The sequence below is a fragment of the Mastigoproctus giganteus genome, chromosome 9, assembly GCF_048544385.1.
Source record: "Mastigoproctus giganteus isolate SK-2022 chromosome 9, ASM4854438v1, whole genome shotgun sequence".
NCBI classification, from domain to species: domain Eukaryota; kingdom Metazoa; phylum Arthropoda; class Arachnida; order Uropygi; family Thelyphonidae; genus Mastigoproctus; species Mastigoproctus giganteus.
This window is the reverse complement of record NC_143583.1, coordinates 79,653,702-79,671,220: the sequence shown is the minus strand read 5'-3', so window position 1 is coordinate 79,671,220 and position 17,519 is coordinate 79,653,702. Positions and strand designations below refer to the sequence as shown.

Below are 17,519 nucleotides of genomic sequence, written 5' to 3'. Positions count from 1 at the left end.
GTAAACAGTATTTACTAATAGGATCATTACATTTGTTAACCTGCTCATTGCAATATTCGATTAATATTTCATAATTTTTTACTAAAGCAACTGCAAAATGTCTGGATAACCATCTTTAATGGTCTAAAAGATACAACATTGTGTTCTGTAACCCGGGCTAGTTCTTCTAATTTTCCATTTTTTATGCCAGACCTGCTAAACACTGTGTATACAACTGTATACACAGTGTTTAAACAGGCGTAGGCCTGTTTCGTTACTGTGTATACAGTTCTAAGCAAAGTCTTTATATCTTGCATAATAGATACATATTTCCATAAGTCGTCCAATCCTAAATCTTCTTGGTGTGCAACACAATGTTGTTCAGATAGATGTAATATTTCCTTTTTGGGAATTGCTGCTACTCCATTTTTCTTTCCAAGCATAACACTTGGTCCATCTGATGTGAACATTACCATCTTTTGAATATCAAGATTATATTCGTTGCAAAAAAATTCCATTTTTTTCTAAAATGGTCATACTGTCACAGTTTGTAAGCTTCAAAATACCTCCAAATACTGTTTTTATTATTATTAGCTACATAGTACAAGGAAGCTCAAGGCTTATGCTACACCAGCCAAAAAAATTCCTGAGTTAACGAGAGAGAGAGAGAGAGAGAGAGAGAGAGAGAGAGAGAGAGAGAGAGAGAGAGAGAGAGAGAGAGAGAGAGAGAGAGAGAAGTAGAAGGGAATCACTAAGAAAGAGAAGAATAAAGATATCCAGCTCAGGACCCTGGGTGTGCCAAGCCTATACTCACCAGATGTGAGCCCCTGGGGTTAACGTTTCATTTTTCACTTGAAATTTAAAATACAAAATTAATACTTTTTGTACTGAAATATTAGTACTTTCGTCTACAATTAACATGTGGAAAGTAGATTCTCTTATTTCGTTCAGGATATTTTTTATGAGAACAGAATTTATACATTCAACAAATACAAATGAATAATTTTTGCTTCTCCAATTTTTAGGTATATCTATAAATTTTTCCATCTGTTCATGAATGTCTTGTATAGAGTTCATTGATGCATTCATTTTTATGGCTAGTATTAGTATTAGTAATGGCCGCATGGTGTAAGAAAGCCTATGGCTTATGCTGCACCAGCCAAAAAATAAATAAATAAATAAAATATCTGAACAAAACAATGATAAAAACAAAAAAATAAATAAAATAAAAAATAAATAATAATAATTAATTAAAAAAAGGAAATTAAACCTATCATCCCACGTGCCTCCCCTACCCGAAGGCATCATCCAGATGACCCTTCAATTTCCCCAAACTGTTGGCCTCTACCACCCATGAAGGCAACTTATTCCAGTAATTTATAACTCGCTGGCTAAAATAAAACTTCCTTCAGTCCAATCTAAACATTCCCCACCCCCGTAACTTGAATTTATGTCCCCTAGCTCTAGCATCATTTATAATCTTGAAAATTTCGTCCTCATTCATTTTACTGATGCCTCTCAGAGCCTTAAACACCTCAATCAAATCTCCTCTAAGGTGTCTAGTTTCCAAACTCTGCAACCCACATATTCGAAGTCTCTCATCATAAGGACGTCCTTTTGCCGATCTCACCAGGCGAGTTACCCTTCTTTGCACCCTTTCAAGAAGCTCGATGCCTTTCTTTAGGTGCGGTCCCCATACTTGAACACAGTATTCCAAGTATGGTCTAACATAAGCCTTATATAATGGGATTATCACGTCCCTATCTCTACTTGCAAAAGTTCGATAGATCATCGATAGGACACCATGGGCCTTCCTTGCAACCTGTTTACAATGATCAGAGAATTTCATGTCTGACCGTATCTTAACATCCAAGTCCCTTTCCTCCAGTACTGGGTTTAGTTGAACTCCACCAAGTGAATACGTTATTTTGGGATTACTGTTTCCCAGTTGTTGTTGTTGTTGTTATTTGGTTTTTAGGAGCATTAGCAACTAAGGCCATATTGCTCCGGTGCGGTGGTCATTCCCTGACCTTTCCGCATGCTCCGTATTTGGTGGTGATGGGCTCGAACCCCGGTCTAATCAAGAAGCGTGTGCTACGCACTGCTGCTCCTTCCCACCTGGCTACGGAGGCGCCTCTGTTTCCCAGGTGTAATACTTTACACTTTGTTGGATTAAAGCATAGCTGCCATTTTTCTGACCATTCCTGAAGTCTATCTAGGTCTCTCTGAAGAAGCTCAGCTTGACAGTGATCATTAACTACTCTACCAATTTTAACATCATCTGCAAATTTAGACATCACGCCCTCTATCCCTTCATCAATGTCGTTTATGAAAATTAAAAACAACAGTGGTCCTAATACTGATCCTTGGGGAACCCCACTTCTTACATCAACCCAATCTGAGGAATAACCATTTATCACAACCCTCTGCCTCCTGCCCTGAAGCCATCCTTCTATCCATCTAAGGATTTTCCCAGTGATTCCAACCTGTTCCAGCTTATAAAGCAACCGCTTATGTGGGACTGAGTCAAAAGCTTTGCTGAAATCTAAATAAACAATGTTGAAATTATTCCCTAAATCCAGCTCGCGAGTGACCCTTTCAAAATAGCGAACTAGATTTGTTAAACATGATTTTCCCTTTACAAAACCATGCTGAGTATCCTTGAGAATTTCAATTCGATCCAAATGATCCTGAATTCCACCCTTGATCACTGCCTCCATGATTTTCCCTACTACTGAAGTCAGACTGACAGGTCGATAATTTCCAACTTCACTTTTAGAGCCACCCTTATACACAGTTGTCGTTTTTTTTTTTTTTTTTTTTTGGGGGGCATTAGCAACTAAGGCCATATTGCTCCGGGATATGCGGTGGTCATTCCCTTACCTTTCCGCATCTTCCGTAACCACCTGGCTATGGAGGCACCCACCACCCTTATGTATGGGAGATACATTTGCACTTTTCCAATCCAAGGGAATCTCCCCAGAGTCTAGTGATGCTCACATAATTATCCTCAATGGTTCAATGCACTTGCTTGCCGCCTCCCTTAAGATTATAGGGTATATTCCATCAACTCCAGGCGCCTTACTGGTCTGTAGGCTCGAAAGTTTTTTCATTAAATAATCTTGCGAAATTTCAATATCATTAATTACACATTTTTTAACTTCGCTTCCACAATTTCCCATTGCCACAAAAGGTTTTTCATTTGTAAATATCGATGCAAAATAACTGTTGAGTTCATCTGCAACGGCAGCTGGTGTATTTAATACTATCCCCTTTCCCTTACGTAAAGGTCTGATCTGGTTTGTTCTGCTCTTCTTGGCATTTATATATGTGAAGAATTATTTATCCCCCCTCTCTGCTCTGTTTGCTAGTGATTTATCATAAACTGCCTTTGCCTGTCAAACCTTTTCTGTGGCTCTATTACACATCACCTTGTAGCTGTTATAGGCTTCAGTACTTTTTATTGCTCTGTAACCTTTCCATGCCACCTTTTTCTGCTCAAGTAATGTGGCAACTTCACTATTCATCCAACTTGGAACCCTCCTTGTGGAGTATTTTTTTAATGGTATATACGCATTCAAGGCATCTGTGATTAATGTTTTAAAAGCGTACCACAGTTCAAATGTATTCATTTTCTGCACGATATCTACCCAGTTAATAGAGGCCATGTAGTAGCTTAAGGCATCGTAATTTCCTTTTCTGAAATTAAAACCGATTCCTTTGCCTTTTACTTCTGCTACCTCTCTCGTCATCATCCACCGTAGAACTCCGTGATCACTTCCTGCTACTGGCTCCTCTACTGTCAACCCTGTTATGTCATCTGATTCATGGGTGATAATGAGGTCTAGGATATTCTTTTCTCTAGTACTTTCCTTGACATGTTGATACAAATAACAGTCATCTAGTTGATTTAACAATTTTGTTCCCCATGTCGAGTTTCCTTCCCATTTACTCCAATCAATTAGAGGCAAATTGAAATCACCCATAATAAGACATTGATGCTTACTTGCCCATTTCATTTGCATGTAGAGGCTTTTGTCATAATCTTCACAATCACCTGGTCTGTAGATTACTCCTACTCGCTAATATCACATCATTAATTAAAACCTTAACCACATCAAATTTTGATTTCAATCGTTCATTTCTATCCTTTTTTGTTACGTACTTTTACAAACTACTTAATTCCACCTTTTTTTAGGTTTCGTAACTTAGTAACTGCGTCTATATGTATCTTCTGACTTAGATACCATTTTAAATAATCTAGTTTCCATTCTTCCCATTTTCTTCCTGTACTAAATTCTCCTGCAATATTTGCTTCTGCACAACAAAGTACACAAGACAACACCATTTTCTTCACTGTTGTTGTTGTTGTTTGGTTTTTAGGAGCATTAGCAACTAAGGCCATATTGCTCCGTGAATATGCGGTGGTCATTCGCTGACCTTTCCGCATCCTCCGTATTTGGTGGTGACGGGCTCGAACCCTGGTCTAATCAAGAAGCGTGTGATATGCACTGTTGCTCCTTCCCACCTGGCTACGGAGGCGCCTTTTCTTCACTGTACTGAAAAATATCTCCTAGTTTTAGGCTTTGCTTTTTGTTTGATGATGGAATTTCAGCGTCAGTTTGATTTAAAAGCCAATCCTTTTTAAATGTTTTGCAAGTTTTTTTTTTTATTTACAGTATTTACTTTACGTCTTCAGTTTTTCTTTCGGACATTTTTTATCTGAACAATTTTAAAATTAAAGAATTTTATTAGTTCTCTGTATTTTGTAAATGAAGGTATTATAAAATAGGAAAAAAAATCACAATTTTTTAACGCATTATTAAAATAGTTTATAAAAATTTTAAAAAACAATTTAATTTTTCATATTTTACCTTCTTTAATAAAATATTAAGTAATACTAAACGTTTTGGTTATACATAAAAAAAAATCCGTATCAGCAGATCCTCCGACATTCCGCCCACATATTTTTTACGTATTAATTAGTAAAAATTAATACGTAAAAAACTCTACTTTGAAAATTTTCACGATCATAATACATTCCTTATACAGTCAGTCCTCGTATAGCATGATAGTTTTGTGTTCCTAGAAAACCTCGTGCAATGCAAAATCGTGCAATATAAACAACAGGCCCTATGGGAAAAATAGGGTTAGGTGCCGACCACCCAAGATTGAACACACATTTGTAACCAAAACATTACTTACATATTTTATTACGACTATTTCGTAATAAAATATTGCTAATGCTTTTGCTTCTATCGTAAGCAAACTTGTTTTTTGGTTGATTTTCTATACAAACAGATAACAGCCGTTCCATCTCTTCCAATTCTTTGTGTCATGATCTAATGGATTTTAATTACACTTTTTGAGTTGTTCCTGTTATGAAAGTTGTTTTTATTTTCTCTGCATTCTTCCTAATTCTTGGTGTTGCCTCATTTAGGCCTGTAGCACGTGCAATATCACATGATCTTTCATTTCGCTCAAAGCATTTCACAATTTCATATTTTTTCTCTATCGACAGAGGTGGAATGGCCATAAGCCTTACTGGGGAAACCCTGGTGGGCCGGAGGCCGATGTGATTTTGGCCATAAATCATAGTATGAGGCCACTACAAATTTTCCCGGGTAAGAATTTTTGACCCAGTCCGCCTCTGTTTATCGATATTGCTTTTCTTTTTCTCTCTGAATCTGTAGTGTCTTCACCAGGACACTTCCTTTTCACACCTTTTAAGTATTTTACTCATCTTTAGGGAATAAAGCACAATTACAAAATGAGGAGGCACGCTTGATACACATAAACAAAGCTGTGTGCATGTAGCAATTGAATAAACAACACCGTAAAGGCAGAGTACACTATTAACACCTTACATTTTACTAAAGAACATTTCTGGGGGTTACTACAATAAAACAATAAAAACAATTTCCAGTTGTGTTTCTGCTAGTGGAATCTATTATAAACTGGTAGTAAACTCGATCTAATGGCATTTGCGATAATATCGATAGCTGGAATTGTGTGGGTAAAATTTTACCTTATTGTGGTGAAATGTGTTTCCCCTTCACTGATATAAAAAAATATAAATACATTTTCAGAATCTTCTCTTCATTCCTATCGTGTTGTGTTCAGTTGGGGTGATTCCGCGTTCGACTGCCATGTCTTGTAAATACAAAGGCGAATCGTGCATTAGTGAATTTGGTTCATGTTATATACGATATCGTTCCCCTATTTATAAATCGTGCATGATCAAATTCGTGTAGTGTAAACACATGTTATACGAGGACTGACTGTACACTCTACCCCCACACATATTGTGTAAGTGTGTGGTTAAGTGGATGGAATGTAAAAATGCTGACGTACCCTATTATATGGTATTTATATTATTTTTATAACAATAAACTAACCTTAAAAACATACAAAACTACAACCGCTACAGTCTATATATTCGTAATGTAATAATGTTTTTCATATAAATAAAAATCAAGACAACTTTTCACTATGCATTTGCAATGCACTATGTATTTGTAAAGAAAAGATATGGGAACATGTCATGCAATAGCAAATCTTATGGCATGAGCTATCACCCCCTTTCTACAGGGAGTCTCAAAAATATTGGTACAAACATTTAGGGGAGGTAGATAATATCTAAAGCAATGTGAATCGCATAGGAACCTATAACCGGAAACGTCACAATAAGTCGGTACACAGCGCTGTTCATCAGTTCGCGAGAGGGAAAATTTCTGGTTTACTCATTCAAGCAGTAGTCGCCGCACGAAGAGCATGCATCGATATACGAACTGTGAGCTGGCAAACATGCACCTGGTGTATGGATTAGCAGAGGGCCCACACAGTGTGCACCCCCCCACGCGGCACAACATCGCTTCGCAATAAATGTGTGAGCAGGTATGGTCGGTGACTGCTTCGTCGGCCCATACCTGTTACCATCCCGCATGAACTCCGCTAAATATCGGATCTTTCTTGAACAAGTTCTACCAGGGTTACTTGATGTTCCAGAAAATGTGCGACGCAACATTTGGTTTCAACATGATGGGGTTCTGCCCATTATGGAAGGTGTGTTCATGACCATTTGAAGAGGCATTTTGGGAGTCGATGGATTGGCTGTGGTGGACCCATTGCCTAGCTCCCATGCTCACCTGATTTATCGAGCCTTGATTTCTTTCTGTGGGGGGGGACCTCAAATCTATCGTGTACGAATCACCTGTGGAGACTGAAATGGATCTCGTGGTGAGACTCATCTGCGCTGCTGCTGCTACTGTCAAATAAACTCCAGATGTGTTCGACTGTGTCCGCCAATCCATGCTGCATTGGTGTCACGCATGCATCACGTCTCATGGTGGAACCTTCGAGCATCTGTTGTAACATTATGAAATGCATCCATCTCGTACTCCATTGTTAATATTATGTCAAATAAGTGTTTGCCACTAATTACCGTCTTGTTTCATTTCTGCTCCTTGCACCTCTGCTACTACTTTCCCATGACGTTTCCGGCCTTGATTTAAGGTTATGGGTTCCTATATAATTCACATTCCTTTAGATGTTACCTACCTTCCCTAAACGTTTGTACCAATATTTTTGAGACACCCTGTATATCCATTTTTCCACGAATACTCCTGTCGCCATCTAGTATGTCGGCTGTGTGTGCGGGAAGTAAAAGCACCTGTGCAACTTCATAGAAATCAGTGCATGGCCGTGCGTGCACACAGCTTAGAGGGAACGATGTTTGTCACAAGTTACACATGCAGCACTAATGGGATCTGCAAGACAAGACAGTATCTATGCATAATATGCTATCAAAGCTATGACATGGCTCAGGATCACAACGAGTACAAGTGCAAGATGGTAATGCTGCATATTCCTTTTTGCAATGAGGAAACAGAGATACTGTCAGAGATAAAATATGTCAAGATCTATGACGACAATGAAGAGCTCATACTAGATCATAAATTGTATGAATCAGACTTGGACATTCGCAAAATGATTGAAATATGTAAGACTATGTGTCAAAACGATGACGACGGGGACCCTTACGAAGCATGCAGTAATGACCTGGATAACCTTGTAACAGGACTGCGAGAAGAAGATCCCTTTCAAAACTTTTACAATCATCCAAACAGCGAGATGAATGAAGATCTAAAGCTTGCTATGCTCAACTGACTCGGCATAATTGCAAAGAAATGCAAAAACTTGATGATCAACGAGCGACGACTTCTGCAACTTAATGAGAATGGCCAATGACAAGCAAAAGATTCTACTTGTGCGTGTAATTTGGAGTCCGTTATCTCACAATCCGATTTTAATATTCTTGACCGGCCCAGCTGATTGCGGCAAAATGTTTATGATTTGCCTCTTGATGGAAATATACAACCGCTTCAGCAATACAGACGATTACTATAACACCTACATTACATGCACTTCAACTGGTAAGGCTGCCATTGCAATGGACGGAACTACTGTGCACATTGCCCTCAAGAAATCCATCTTGAGAAATCTTCCTGTTGGTGGAAGTCGCACAACAATACAGATCACTGTTTAAGTATGTCAGAACGCTAATAATCAACGAAGTCAGTATGATAGATGCCAAGCTGTTATCACAAATGGATGCAAGGCTAAAACAGATAACTGGAAATGTCGAAACATGCTTCGGCGGGCAGGACATTCCTAATTGGGGACTTACTCAGCTACCTCCTATTCGAGCGATGCAGGTCTATAAACAGATAAAGCAGTGCATCACCGACCCAATTCTCTGGCACGGACTCAAATACTGCAAATTCGGTCAAGTTATGTGCCAGTCAAATGTCACATTCTCATCTGTGTTAACCAAAATCGGTAACGGAGCTAAATTGGATCAGAATGAGCAAGGACTTATCGCATCGCGTTTCTTCACTTGGGAGGAAGGACTCTGCCCAAAAGGTATACGACTATACTTGAGAAATAATTCCGTCAATGAGTACAACCACACAATCCTCAGTTCTGTGGAGGAGGAAGTGGAATCAGTCATGCAAGACATTTTCGTAGGTTGCACGAATGCAGAGCAAGAAGCAGATGTTCATCAGAAAATCTATAAAATGTTGGTTATTGACACTGGCGGATACAACTACAGGATCAGGTACATCAATCGACGTTGTTTTAAGAGGTTTTTAGATACGTTGCAGTCGCAAGTATACGTCTCTTACTTCCCACTGGTCATTGGAAAGCCGTATATCAACACCACCTTTGTGGACGTTACTGATGGGCTTGCTAACAAAGCCCTTGTTAAATTCCCCAAGATCAAATAGTTAGTTAGTTATTTGGTTTTTAGGAGCATTAGCAACTAAGGCCATATTGCTCCGGGATATGCGATGGTCATTCCCTGACCTTTCCGCATCCTTCGTATTTAGTGGTGACGGGCTCGAACCCCGGTCTAATCAAGAAGCGTGTGCTATGCACTGCTGCTCCTTCCCACCTGGCTATGGAGGCGCCCAAGATCAAATACAACAAAGAGCAACAGATACAACGATTGTGGCTCGAATTTACCACCTTGGCTAAGATTGGAAAGTTAGCTAGCAAGAAGGCAGCGAGATACATGCAATCAAACAACATCAATCCTGCAGCTGTGTTACTCGCAAGGCAAACTGCAAGTATATCATTGAACAACAACTGCACAATTTGTGCCAAAAGAAATCACTTTCCTCTCATACCAGCTTGTGTAATGATCATACACAAGTCACAAGGCGGCACATTCGATACAGCGGTTTAAGAGTACAAAAAGGGGCACAAACAGCAGCTGGTTAACGTTGCTCTACCACGCCTAACTGACATCAATAGACTTTACATTGTCTCACTGACTGGCACAAGAGATTCTACCACGGCCTGAGAAACACTACATCCACCATCGATTTACAAAATGAGTTTGCCAGGCTTGAGACTAATTGGCTACAGACAAGACAGGACAGCTTGCTCAAATTCATCCACGATAGGAAAAAACTATCAGTTCTCTCACTCAAATGCCAAAGCCTATGGGCGTACCATGCCGACCTCATCGACACTGTTACACAGCAATGCCAGATCTTGCTGCTATCTGAGACTTGGTTAGAAAATAATGAGAGTGCCAGCATCCTGAACTTTGATAGCATTGTTCAATTCAAGTGAGAAACCAAACGGATGACTGGAGTCGCAATATATCACAACAAGATGGACAAGATACACATTGTTATGCCATACTTAGATGTCATTTATTGACAAACGACGTCTGACAGTCAGTGTTCATGATATATGTACAGTGTTGCTGATATATGTACAGCAGAGAACATTTTACCCAACAGACAAGTGATACAACACTTCTCTATATTTCTCCTGACAGTGATATACAGGATATAACTGACTTCATTCATTTCGCTTTGCTCCCATACTCAATTCAAGGTGCATCACTATTAAAGAAAGATTTACATAAAATACCCATGATCATGAGTGGTGATTGCAATGTGATCTTTGAACTGTAAGAAAGTAATCCATTAATTACTTTCCTGCACAAAACATTCGATCTCACAATGAACACTAATCCTTTAATCTCAACTACAGGATCAGGTACATCAATCGACGTTGTTTTAAGAGGTTTTTAGATACGTTGCAGTCGCAAGTATACGTCTCTTACTTCAGTTATCATAAAATCCATCGTATCTTGTCTTCCAGCTGAAATTATGGAAATTTGTGAATGATGAATAAACTATTTACAATACAAAAGCTCTTATTTCGTAACTAAGATATACAAATCAAAATACCTAAAAGAAATGCGAAGATTAGTAACCTTAACGGAAATGAGTCATTTGACATCATTTCCATTAAGGTTACTAATCGTTAGGGTTACTAACGGAAATGACATCAATTGACGCAATTTCCGTTAGTAACCTTATTCCCATGATTCCCCATTAGTCCCATGATCCTTTGTGTGATCTCCTCTCCTGACTCCATTTTTCTTTGTCATGAAATGGAAACGACGTCAAATGACGTCATTTCCGCATCACAAAATCGTGACAAATTGATTTTACTATGTCTGAAATTTAGTAGATGCCGCCAAAGGTGTTTACACATCAAAAATAATGATGCAAATTGAAACTGAATACCATACTAGAGGGATACTATAATCACACACTGATTTAATTAAAATAGATAATTTTAAGAATTTTTAGAGAACTTTTGTTCAAGTTTTTCGTTTCTTTCTCTTTTTTTGCTTATAAAATACACCAAGAACACCCACTAGAGAGCTAAATCTATGATTTCCCATGACTGCTAGTGGGCTAATGCTATTACTGGACTGAACTATAAAAATGCAAGTCCTAAACAGGTGGCTCTTAAAATGGTGGCCATCTTGTTTCAAGGTGGCAGATCAAAATAAAAATACCCCAGCAGTGTGTCCTGCATACCCACTCATACAAATCATACACTTTGAGTGAGTGAACTTTAAAGGATGAGTTCCAAACAGATTCACCTATCATTCTATTGGCAGCCATCTTGTTTCAAGATGGGAGTTAAAAAACAGAAGTGAAGTACCCCAATGAGAGCAAATTTGACAGGTGTACTCCCTCATTACCCCTTTACTCCCACCCTCAAAGAGTTTTCTTAGAAAAAAAAATCCTGACTGTTAATATCAATATTAATATCACATTTCCTATTATAACAAAAAAATTGAAGTAATCGGCTCAAAATAACTAGTGTAATGCTTGACAATGTAGTGACACATCTCATGAGTTGAGAGATGTTCACAATTTCAGAGATTAATTCTTTTGAGAAGAATGTCATGGTTCCTTCCATGTTAAAATAATTTGTAATGTGGCAGGGGGTCACTTTACAAATAATTTGTATTTTCTTTCATTTTGTCTATTCTATAAAATGGAGATAAGTACACTTAAGAAAGAGATTATGATAATGTAACATATTATGATACTGCAATATAATAATGTAATATGTAATATATTATGATACTGTAATATGATAATGTAATACATAATATATTATGATACCGTAACATCTTTAAAACATAAAATGTACTTTGCATGTTTCTTCACATATATTTCCTCTGAATCCAGGTGTGCATATACAGCTGCCATCAAGTGGATCACAAAAAGCACCATTCTGACACTGACAGTGAGATGAGCAATTTTCTCCATACTTGTCATGAGGACATGGTTTCTCACATTGAATTCCAGCCCATCCTGAGGGGCAAAAATGATAAAAGAATTAATTTTCTTAACTACAGAAGTAACAACAGAAACCTGAATTATTCAAATAAAGCAAAGGAATATTAACAAGTAAATCACTTATTCATAATATGAGATCTATATCGATCTAAACTGATTTGAGTGTACATAATAATATTTCATAATAAGTTGTTTGCACTATGTTCTAAAGCCATGATCTAAAGCCTTCTTCCCAATATTCTTAGAAAGAAGGAAAAAACTTTAATCCTTGATATACATGAATATTAATGAATTAGTCTTAATGAGGTGAGCAGGGAATAATTAGCTTACTTATAAACATCTAAAATACATATAATAAATTCTCAAACACACCTGGTTCACAGAGACAGAAGCCATTAGTATGGGAGCAGTTGCCATGTGCACATGAGCAGTTGTTAGCACAGTCAAGGCCGAATGTTTCTTCAGGACACTTCTCAGAGCAACTTAAAAACAAAGTTAGTTTATTTACTATATTACAATATATTATAATGAAAGTAGAATTCTATTAGTTATTATTATACTCCTATTTTAATATATGTTTATGGTTGCACTTGGACATCTCCCACTCCAAAGGTTGTGAAGAATGGAAGTCAGATATATGCAGATAAGGAAGAAGTATAAATGTACTGGAGCTTCCACTATGGGTCAAAGCAAGGAGTTCAAAAAGGTATGACTATTGGTTATCACATAAGCAATTTGTTGACGAATGCTATAATGGACTGTATTAGCCTTCCAAATGACAGCTAGCCAGAGAAATCAGCGCATAGGAATAAGTTAGTCATGAAGAGGGTGATTACTTCATCCCCAAAGACAACCCTATAAAACTGAGACTGGGACACTGACAGAAGCCAAGTGTTTCTGAAGAAATATGCGGCCCATAGGCTCTACACTAATGAAAAGAGGTCCTATAGAGAAACAAGTTGTATCACACAATGCTTGGGTCTGATGGTCAAGTTTTGGTAGGGAGAAACTCAATCCAGTACATTATCTCAACAAAGAAGTTCAGAAGAAAATCTTTGTGTGAAATAACTTTATGTTTTAGACCGGAACCATTGGCTACAGTGCCAACAGTCCCGGATGTGTTTTAAATTTTTTATATATATCACCTGGTTTTGGCGCATTATAACCTTAGTTGCTAATGTGCCTATAAAACCCAACAACCAACCAACCCGGATGTGTCAAAAGACCCAAAATGTCATGTAGTGGTACTCAGAAAGATTCCTTGCCACTGGCAGAAAAACTCTGCCAGTTTGTTCTATGGAACAATCATGAGCATTATCATGCTAGCACATGAAAGGCCAAGTTTGTTCTTGGCCTTTCATGTGCTAGCATGATAATGCTCCATTCTATAAAGCAAGACTCGTGTGCAATTGGCCATGATTCCACCACTGTAGAGTCCATCATCACTGCAGAGTCCTGATCTGAATCCCAAAGAACACCTTACAGACTAGGTAGACTGATTGTACTGAAGGAGGAACAGCACCAAATTTTCTCCAGCTTTATCGTAAACTCATCTAAATCTTATATGATGGATCAATGCTAGAAAAACAAAGGTTTGTAGGAAAAACATGAACCACCATATAAGATAATAAAGTAGATATTTCTTAGGGAAATTCATGCAGCAGTTCTCACTGGTGGTTTGTGAAAGTGTTCCGGGGGGAGGGATTGCACTAAAAATACTGTAATGGTGTCTGCTTACAATTACATAGGTATATTTTTGTAAACTACAAAATAGTTTATATTAATTTATGTGGTTAGATTCAAAATTTATATTTAGTTGTGGTTTGGGTCAAACACCCTTATATAGCGAACACACAAAACACGATGTTAGTGGAGGATTGGGTGCACACGTACCAATATGTATCGTACCATTCGGCTGTGGTAAAAGGGTTATAAAAATTATAACTAGTAATAAACAAAGATAGAATAAAGTAAAATAAAATTAAATATAAAGTAAAGAATTGCTAATGAAAAAACCTACATCTCCCACAATTCTTTATAATTAGTTTTCTATCTTACAATATATCGTGTTAAATAAATGTTTTCCATACAAAATTTTTTTTTTCATTCTCAAAGACCATTGTTATGTATAGGTAATTAATAATAATTTTATAGCAATGCTTAGTTTAGCGGTACTCACCTTAGTATGATCTGCAACTGGTGCTTAGGATAGGGAATTAAATTGGGGTTGGGGTAATGAATTGAAAATCGGAATTAAAATAAGCTCAAGGAAGTAGGAGTGCACAACTTCGTTCTTGGTTGTCATTAATGAAATAGTTGATAAATTAATTAAGGTAGGAATTTAAACTGGGTCGGCCAAAAGTCATAACGAGTTGACTTTCATTTGTTAACGTCTTCAGTTAACAAACGTATTAACGACACACGTATTAACGCCGCCATCAAAGAAGTTGAACTAAGACACATTAAAAAATGGAACTTCCTTACACAAAAATCACATACAACCCCACAACGAACCCAATGAACTTGCTGGACTTGAATATGGTTTCAATTTCTCCATAAGGGACCACAACTATCCCACCAAAGAATGTATTATAGAACTACAGACTAAACTTGCAAACTACCCCGATAAATGGCGCATCATACAACAAACCAATTCCATTCTCAGCTCAAAACTCTGCTCACAACCCAATATAAATTAACAACAATTATCACATATACAGAAAATACGAAATACCCCCCCCCCCATTTTAATTATACAAAAAGCCGACAAGGGCGATGCCATAGTAATTTCAGATAAAAGAACTTATATTAACAAAATGGAGTACATCCTTTCTGACCAGGGCACCTATAAACATGACAACACATATAATATCACCAAACTTAAAAATAAACTTGATACTATCTTAAGAAGGCTAAGGACAAACAACGAAATCAATTTACATATATTACAACAAATTGGTATACAGAATAACATCCTTCCACACATGTTTGGTATCACCAAACTACATAAACCCGACCAACCCTTAAGACCAATAATTTCCTTCAGTAAATCTGCCTTTGCTAACCTATCCTCTTTTTTATTAAAAATCATTTCCCCCCTTACAAGATTCTCTAAATACAAAGTTAACAATACTATTCAAGCATTTGAGAAAATAAGCTCTACCTTAATCTCCAACGGAGATATTCTAGCATCCTTCGATGTAGTTTCACTTTACACAAATGCACACCTACCTTTCACTCTACAAGCTTTACAGGATCTCCTACACAACTGCACCTCCCTCTCCATCAATAATATTTTAGTTCTCACTTCTTTCCTATTAGATGCTAGGCACTTTCGGTTCAATAATCGAATATACCAACAAATATTTGACCTACCTATGGGTCTAGGAATCTCCGCCCCTTTATCTGAAATTTACCTAGCAACCATAGAGAAACAAATTCTACAGCCTTACCCTCCAGAAATTAAATTATACATACATTATGCAGACAATATATTAATAATAGGCAATAGAACCATAATCGATATCCTTTTCACTAAATTTAATTCAATACATGACAGATTAAAATATGCACTTGAAACAGGAGAAAGTAGACAGATCAATTTTCTTAATCTTACCATATTTAAAACGGACACCAAAATTGGAACCAGAATCTTCAGAAAAAACACACATACATGGAAATACTTGCATTTTGACTCATACCATCCACTTAGTACAAAAAAAGCCATCCTTTATAATCAGGTTTATAACGCTATCAAATATAGCTCCACACAAGATAATCTATCTACTAAACTGCAATATCTTACAGTTAAGTTTATGGCCAGGAAATACCCATTTCAGTTAATTCAACATACTATTTCTACCACCAAAAATAACATCAATAATTCACCTAAACATAATGCAAATAGCAACACATAAATTGTTCTCCCTTACCATTAAAAAGGGAGGAGGGTGTTATGCTGTTAATTAAGAAAAACATAAAATCAAAAGAAGTGCACCCAGTTGATATAGATGAACAGTGCACTGTTGAGTCAGTTTGGTGTGACATAAGCACTGCGAAAGCAAAAATAAGAGTAGGAGTGTGTTATAGGCCTAATGACTCGAACGAGTACAATGAACAATTATACAGAGAAATAGAGTGGGCCAGTAAATCAGAATGTCTTATAATGGGGGATTTTAAATTCCCAGATATTGACTGGAACTTGTCAGTTGGTCACTCACACACTAGTCAGACTTTTGTGGATTTATTGGATGATTGTTTTCTGCAGCAGAATGTTCGAGAGGCAACCAGAGAGAGTAATACTCTTGATCTGGTTATCAGCAGTGATCATTCGTGTATTAACAATTTGCAGATAAAGGAACCACTAGATGGCAGTGATCACAATGTACTGATGTGGGATTTACTTAAAGATATAATTACCATCAGGGGTAAAGGAAAGGGTTTTTGCTTCTGTAAAGGTGAGTACAGTGGTCTCAGAAAGATTTTAAATTCTGTAGTGGGATAAACTGACTATGTTACCAACAGTAAATTTTAAGTGGGAAGCATTCAAGAAATTAATCGTGGATGCTACTAAAAGTTTCATACCTATTAAGAAATATTGTTCAAAGTTTAGGCCTAAATGGTTATCTAATGAACTAATGAGACTCGTAATAGGGAAGAAAAATGCATGGGATGTATATAAATTATCAAGCAACTCAGAAGCCTATAGCACATATAAGCTAGTCTGTAATCAGGTCACAAAGGAGGTTAGGTAGGCGAAGGCAGATTATGAGAAATCCTTGGCAAAAGATGCTAAGAAAAACAGCAAGGATTTCTTTACTTATATAAAGTCTAAAAGGAAAGGGATGAATCTGATTGGTCCACTTGACATCGATGGTTCGACCGTTGATGATCCTGCTCAGATAGCAAACAAACTGAATGAGTATTTTGCATCTACATTCACACATGAGGAATTATTAAGGTTTGAAAATGGAAGAAGGTTATCAAATTGTAGCAGGATACTTAATGATTTTGTAATAACTGAGAGCAAAGTGGAGGAGAAATTGTTGAAGTTAAACATAAGAAAAGCAGGGGTGGATGGGATCTATCCAGTTATATTAAAGGAGGCAGCAAAGCAACTAAGCAAACCCTTAGCCATAATTATGACAGCATCCTTGGACTCAGGGGAGGTTCCCACACACTGGAGATGTGCAAATGTATCCCCAATTCACAAAGGGGGATCGAAGGGTGACACGAGTAATTACAGACCAGTTAGTTTAACTTCTGTTCCGGGTAAAATAATGGAGTCACTGGTTAAAGATGCATTGCAGGATCATTTAGACAAGGCTGCAGCAATAATTCAGACACAGCATG

The 17,519-nt window shown here is 37.4% G+C and overlaps 1 protein-coding gene across 7 annotated transcripts in view; it reads right to left on the bottom strand.

Annotated features, from left to right (window-relative positions):
• LOC150080478 (uncharacterized) overlaps positions 1 to 17,519 on the bottom strand; it is a 354,693-nt gene that overhangs the window by 118,582 nt on the left and 218,592 nt on the right. For all 7 annotated transcript variants that reach the window (XR_016547421.1, XM_090381815.1, XM_090381810.1 and 4 more), the window contains 2 exons: positions 12,540 to 12,649; positions 12,019 to 12,182 (listed from right to left, as the gene is read on the bottom strand). Coding sequence is in view for 6 of the 7 variants with exons in the window: in XM_090381815.1 (XP_090237941.1) it covers positions 12,019 to 12,182; positions 12,540 to 12,649 (274 nt within the window). In the remaining variant the exon portion in view is untranslated. The remainder of the gene's footprint in view (positions 1 to 12,018; positions 12,183 to 12,539; positions 12,650 to 17,519) is intronic.